We start from the raw sequence: 6,869 nt of genomic DNA, 5'->3' as shown, positions 1-6,869 counted from the left end.
TTTCCCTGCGGAGATTTTTGTACTATTCCATACTGTTCTCTGTGCCAAGGTTTTGTTTGCCCTTCTATTCCTAGCTCTTGCCAGTAGCTTTTTTCTTTCCCTGAATCAGCATTTTAAAGAGGTTATAGGGATGAGCTGAGGTGATTTGGATGTTGTTATAATGCTTTGGGTGTACTTGTGTGCATTGTGGCCACATGATACAAACCTTTGCAGTAAGACAACGTGGAAATATTTGTGGCTGCAGTCTAGGGTTATATTTCCCTGAATAAAGCAGAGCTTGTCCTTTCTCTGCCTACCTCTTCTGATCCAGGCCCCAGCATTCTTTTTGGAGATTTAAGTCAAATATCCCTCATGTTGAGGACCTGTAGGTGAGACCTTTTTGTCCCTAGATTTGAATGCCTGGAATAGTGGGTAAGATACCTACTTGGCCTCACTGGTTTGTTGTTCTTAAAAAGGCTTTAAACTCTAGTAAATGGCATCCAACTATCATTCCAGTTATGTTCATTATCAATGTTATTTAAGTATTATTGGAGACAGTGTGTTCATGAAAGTCAGGCTGCTGGTAAATACAGCTGGTTCTGGAAGCCACACGTTGAATGAAAATTCAATCTCCAGACATTTTGTGCCATACTTTAGACGTCAAGTAAGTAATTGTGCCCCTCAATTAATGCTTGTCCTTTTTTTTTTTTTGCTTTGTGTTTTAAGTAACAAGCCAAACCCCAACCAGATCAATGTAAATAATGTCAAGCCAGGAGTGGTGAATGGTACTGGAGTCCAGGCACAGAACGCAGGAGCAGGACGGGCCTGTGAGAGCTGTTACAGTAAGTGCTGTGCCAGTGAGGCAGATGTGTGTGAGAGAGTGAGGTGGAGGTAGGAGAGGAGGCTTTGCAAGGCTGGAGGGACAGAATTGGATGTAGCAGAATTTAAGCCAAGTTGGCTTAGTTGTTTATTGGGGGGTTGTTTTTGTTTAGTTTGTTGTTGTTCAGTTGGGTGTTTTTAGTTACTGTTGTTACATTTGTAAATAGAATGATGAAGTACTCAAGGGGGAGTTAGTAAATATTCTACATAATTGCAGGTAACTATGGAGTGAATACTTAAATCACCAAGGGATGAATTCAGCAACTTTTTCATCATTTTTCAAAATAGATTTCAAAATATGTGATACCACTGGATTTGGTCTGCTGACTGATATTAACATACTGAGTTCTAATGCATGTGCTCCTTTATGGGGAGCCTTTGGAGATGCTGGAATGTAGGACTTTATGAGAAATCCAGTCACAGATTCTGTACATTCTGAAGTTGTACAATTAATGTATGTGGATTTCCTGAAGACAATCTCCCCTCTGTCCCATGCTCTGCAGAAGTTGCTATCTGCCAGTCTTGCAAAATGAGAACCTTCAGTTTCATTGGCAGGAAGTTTTTCAATCCTTATAGGTGTTTTTCTCTGTTCGTGTTTTAAAAGGGGTTTAGATTAATTAAGGTAATTAATTCTGCTGAAATCACAAGTATATTTAACAGTAGTGATGACAGTGAAGCCGTCATCACTTTTTTGAAGTCTGTTTGAGCTTTGCACTGTCTGTGTGTGGGTTTTCTTTTGTGATAGTTCTAAAGAGAATAAGCTCTGAAAAGTGATCCTGTGTAAGGATATATATAATTTCCACCTTTGTTATCTCTAGCCACCCAGTCTTACCAGTGGTATTCTTGGGGTCCCCCTAACATGCAGTGTCGCCTCTGTGCATCCTGTTGGACCTACTGGAAGAAATACGGTGGCTTGAAAATGCCAACACGGTTAGATGGGGAGAGACCAGGACCAAACCGCAACAATTTGGTAGGTATCTGCCAAGCAGACTGAGCAGTGTTTTTGCCTGGAAAGCTGTGTGTCCTGATATCTAACTAGCTGTTCACTGTTCTTAAATATTTAACGACCAGAAGAAATGCCTTCAGCCTCCATTGTTGTCCTTGGGTTTGGTATTTCATGTCTTGCAGAAGTTGGCATGGTGTTAACTTCGGCTAGAAGTAATTTGTTGTCAAGTACTGCCCTGAGAAAAAACAACATCATTTGTTTAGCAAACTAGCCATCAAATGCATGGGATGACTTAATGGAGATGAGGAAAACTGAAATGCCAGCCAGTGTTTCTGGTATTTGGTTTCTGTGAGTTTTGCTGTAGGGGGAACAGGACTGGGTTTTTTCTCCCAAAAAGGAATTAATTATTTCCTGAAACCTGTTCCTTTTCCCAAGGCATATTCAAAATTAGATAACCCAAATAGCTAGTGGCTTTTTAGAGATTCCTTATCTTGTTTTTCTACTTCATCCTATTTTTTTTTAGTAATGCTCCTTTCTGGATCGGTTTGAGTAAGCATTGTATGAGCTGCTTCCCTTTCATTTTTCCTCTTTTGTTTGAAAACCAAAATTCTCAGTTTTTTTTCTGAGTTTGGTGGGAGTTCAGTCTGGAGGCATCAGGCACTGAACTGATTAGGAAAAGTAACTGCACCTCATGAACAGGAGGATAGTCCACACTGAACTTTGGTCTTAGGTTAATTTCCTTCCTCTCTCTTAGACTTTGCTGTCATTCCCTTTCTGTTTCTTTTGTTTAACCTCTATCCTTTCCAGGCTTCTGTTTGCCCTCTGAAGCAGCCTAATTGCCAAGATAACTGCCAGGTTTTATCAGCCTCAAGTTTCTTGTTTGTTAATTAAAAAGTATGTAAATACTCAGAGAGGGGAAAGCCTTGTTCTCCCTAATCTGAGATTTCCTGCCCTTTTCCAACTATGGATGGGTTTGAGATAACAAGAATCTACTTGCATTGTTGTATTGGCTGGGTTAGTTGTTTTTCATGAAGAAGGTAACTGCTTTGGCCCTCTGTAGCTGATGTCTTCCAGTAGTACTTTTTGTTACATGCAGTGAGTATTTGACAACTCTGTAAATGCATTCATTGAGTTCAGAGTAAGAACTGAAACAAATTCTTGCTGCTCTGAGACAAAACTATCCCTGCATGCTGTATGTTTGCTTTGGGCAGTGAGTTTGTAGTGTATATTTTTGTCATGCAGCTCTTTCTGATTTTCTTCTCCTTTGTTAAGAGGAGTTTGCATTGTATATCCAGAGCAACCCTAAGGACTCCAAGTTGGAGAGTCTTTCTTTTGACTCTGTAAGCACTGTATCATGTGGTAGCACCAGATAAGTTCTTCAGGTCTGGATTTTGGATGCCTGCCCTAAAACTTGGGACAGCACAGAAATAAATACTTCCCTGTGAGGTGAAAATGTTTACCTTCATTTTACCCTTTGAGGTATTTTGGGTAGGATCTGGGAAATAGGGAATAGATGGGCTAAAAATATTTTCCTCTAATACCATTTCTAGCCTTATATCTGCGAATCAGTAGCTGAAAGTGAATTTATATGAGATCCTTCCTCTAATCATTATCTTTTTAGAGACCATATTTATTTTTCTTTGTTTGTAGAGTCCTCATGGGGTGCCAGTACGAAACAGTGGGAGTCCCAAGTTTGCTATGAAGACAAGACAAGCTTTCTATCTCCATACAACAAAACTGACAAGAATTGCAAGACGTTTATGTCGAGATATCTTGCGCCCTTGGCATGCTGCAAGACATCCCTATCTGCCTATTAACAGTGCAGCAATCAAAGCAGAATGTGAGTGGTGCTGCAGCTGGGACCTCCTTGCCAAAGGAGCCACTTGAGATTCCTTTCCTATGAAGTTTGAGTTGCAACTTGTTGAGATGCTCTCTTGCAAGTAGCTAGTGGTTTCACAGAATCCAGCTATACTTGCAGAGCCTTGTAACTGATTGTGGGTTAGGCAAATAACTTTGCAAATTCATGAGTTGTTTGTTTTTAAATATTCATGTTTGCCGTTACATCAAATGTTCTCCTGCATTTGTGTCCTGTTGCCAAGACATGTTTGCCACCTGTAAAATGTCTTATAATGAGAAAGCTCTTTCAGGACACTGGAGTTACTAATTCAGGTTTGCTCTAATAGCTAAATGTCTTTACCCTCTAATTATTTTTCTGTGTTTTACAGGCACAGCACGTTTACCTGAGGCATCAGAAAACCCATTGCTATTAAAGCAAGTGGTTCGAAAGCCTTTAGAAGCAGTACTCCGGTACTTAGGTATTAAGAAACCCAAACCACCAAATGCAAAAACCCCCAACCACAGAAAACACCCTCTTAGATATTCTGCTGACCATTGGTTTTTCCGTTTGACTCTAGATTTAGATGCTTATCTTGGATTGCAAAACAAACCCAAACATGATAACCTTCCCATTAACTTGTCCTTTTTACTTTTCCCACCTAACCTGACAGCTCTAGTGGCTCAGGAGTTCACTCTGGGCTTACAGAGCTGTATCAGAAACTTTTTCAAGTGAAAGGAGGGATGTGTTTGCTGTGGCTTCTGATGTATATGGGGGCAAGTTACCATCTGCTAATGGAGGCATAAACATGATGTGTTGGGAACATCTGATTGTTCACTTACTCAGTTTTTGGGCTGTCTGGAGGTAGTTCATACTGTTGGGCCCTTGAAGAAACCTCGTGGGTTTAGGACAGCACTGTGTCCCATAGCATGTGAATCAATTGCTGGCTGTTCAGTGCTGGAGCTAGGCAAGGGGACTGTACTTCCATTCTATACTCCTCTTGGACCTCGTCATCTGCTCCGTGGGAGGACTACTGAGTAGCTCCATCCAGGACTTTGGTATAAGTTTTAGGTGCTGGAAGCATCTAGAGTGATGCTACGTGACATGCCAGTGCTGACTGCAGATGAATGCAAAATCATTTCCCCTGGTGTTGCTGATTGCTAGAGATACCCTGCAGACATGTTGGGTCGTTCCAGCGGCCGAACGCGAGTCTAACCGCAGAAACTCAGCTTGGACAGGGACACTTTGAAGGCTTCCAGCTGAGCAAGGAAATTGATTGCCTTTTTATTTAGATAAGCAACACTGGAGTTGATTTTAGATTTCTTTGAACATTTTTTGTTGATGAAATATGGTAAGGCTGAGGAGTTTATTAAATATTTACTGTTTCTCTGAATGTTGTACTTCTGCTGTATACTAATGGGATACACAGATTGAGAAACCTTTGGATGCATATAGTGCAACAAGAGAAAGCTAATAAAGGGAGAAGTTTGCTTTTAATAGTTGTACAGAATGTAGCCGTAGATTTTGAGTTTTCATAGCACCGTGTCAGGGTCTCCATTGGACTGTTGAGCTGGGAGAAGGGAGTGAAAGAAATAGAGTGAGGCTGGTGGACTGGCAAGAATGTATTTTTGGAGGTGTGCTTGAATTATGTTACTCTGCTGTTGGGCCTGTGAGAGGTAAACTCAGTTGTAGCTCCCATTTGCTGTTGTTTGTAATTTCTCAAAATCTTTTCAGTTGAACAGTGTGTACTCCACCTCTGCCTTGGACCAAACTTGAATTCAGACTGTGTGTTCTTTATAGTGGGTCGTTGAATCCTCACTTGTTTGGCTAGTAAAGAAATTGTAATTTTTATAAGCTTTGCAAAACTGGCGAAGTTGTAATTTCCCAGGAGTTTGAGGGTGTTGCATGACTGCCCAAAGTCATTTTAATACACAGCAACCCCCAAATCACCCCAAATTGTTGGGGAATGGTGTTATGACAATAGGTGCAAAGCTTTTATTATCAAGTCTTATTTTAGGATAATATTATGACATTGATTTTAACATCTTCACTAGAGGTGAATTCCTAAATACCTGTGAATGCTTTATATCAGTAGCAATCCCCAGTCAGTTATTGACTGAGATAGATAGTTTGTGTATAAGGGGAGGTGAACTTGGTCTCCTTGGAGGTTTGCAGGTTGTTTTCAGATTCATAATTCCAGTATGAAAAAAATACCACCTTGCTGTTTTCCAACAGAGTCTCATCCATGTCCTCCGAAACCAGATCCTGCAAAGAGCTTGTCCAGTTCTCTCAACAATCTGACTCCTGCTAAGTTTACACCTGTCATTAATAATGGGTCCCCGACTATCCTGGGAAAAAGAAGTTATGAACAACACAATGGAATGGATGGTAAATATTTTTCCACAAAATGTGCATTGTCTCTATAGGCTTTTTTTTCTGTCCTTTCAGTATACAAGGAGATTATGTAAACCCATAGTCCTTTATATAAATACCAAGTTTCTTATTCTTGAGGAAGGTTATTTTTTCCTTCTGTACAAGTCACCTGCCCCAGTTCTGGGTGAGACACATGATATGTACTGCCTGGGATGTGTGTGCACATAAAGTCACTGTGCTAGTGGAACTCTGCCTGGCTTGGCCAACCTTGCAAATGGGATAGTGAAGGAGAAATTTCCCTTCAGTTTTTTAATTAGTAGCATGAAGAACACTTTAATAGCTTTTTTCCAGTGATGTTTCCTTTTTCTTTTGAGGTTTACAGCTTTTTAACTGGTAGGTAGTAGCTGTGCAGTTCCCAGGTGGCTTTGTAATGTGTGGGTCACCTGGCTTTCAGCAGAGCCACCAGAGGCTGCATGCCTTTGGGGAAGGCAGGCTGCTGCTTAGCTGAGGGAGGCAGAGGAGCCAGATCTGGTGTGGCATAAACTTGATCCTGCCTTGGGCACAACCCGAGCATTCGCTTTTGTTGGCCCTGTCACTGAGCACCTCTGTGCAGTGGAGCTTGGGCTTCATCTCCTCAAGAATAGAAGGCAAGGAGAAGCTGTTTGAAGTGGGAGGTAGATGCAGGGTGTTGCTGGCATAGACTCAAGGGCTCAGTTCTGAAGAGTTTCTCTTGCCTGAGAGTGTTTGGGATGAGAAAGTAGAGTCTTTCTCCCAGATGAGAAGGAAAGGGTCTGTCGAAATGGTCTTAATGGGAGTGAGAACATAGAGGGTAGTTGTCCTTGAGAGGGGAAAGGAGCA

The 6,869-nt window shown here is 41.2% G+C and overlaps 1 protein-coding gene across 1 annotated transcript in view; it reads left to right on the top strand.

The window, feature by feature from the left end:
* The window catches only part of MTA1 (metastasis associated 1), a gene marked incomplete at its 5' end in the record, with an annotated part of 61,905 nt that overhangs the window by 35,801 nt on the left and 19,235 nt on the right, over positions 1 to 6,869 (top strand). Inside the window, 5 exons of the mRNA XM_009069294.1 lie at positions 706 to 821; positions 1,677 to 1,828; positions 3,455 to 3,644; positions 4,030 to 4,119; positions 5,874 to 6,026. Coding sequence (XP_009067542.1) covers positions 706 to 821; positions 1,677 to 1,828; positions 3,455 to 3,644; positions 4,030 to 4,119; positions 5,874 to 6,026 — 701 coding nt within the window. The remainder of the gene's footprint in view (positions 1 to 705; positions 822 to 1,676; positions 1,829 to 3,454; positions 3,645 to 4,029; positions 4,120 to 5,873; positions 6,027 to 6,869) is intronic.

This window comes from Acanthisitta chloris, unplaced genomic scaffold (genome assembly GCF_000695815.1).
Source record: "Acanthisitta chloris isolate BGI_N310 unplaced genomic scaffold, ASM69581v1 scaffold22742, whole genome shotgun sequence".
In the NCBI taxonomy this organism is placed as follows: Eukaryota; Metazoa; Chordata; class Aves; order Passeriformes; family Acanthisittidae; genus Acanthisitta; species Acanthisitta chloris.
This window is presented reverse-complemented; position numbering and strand designations above follow the sequence as displayed.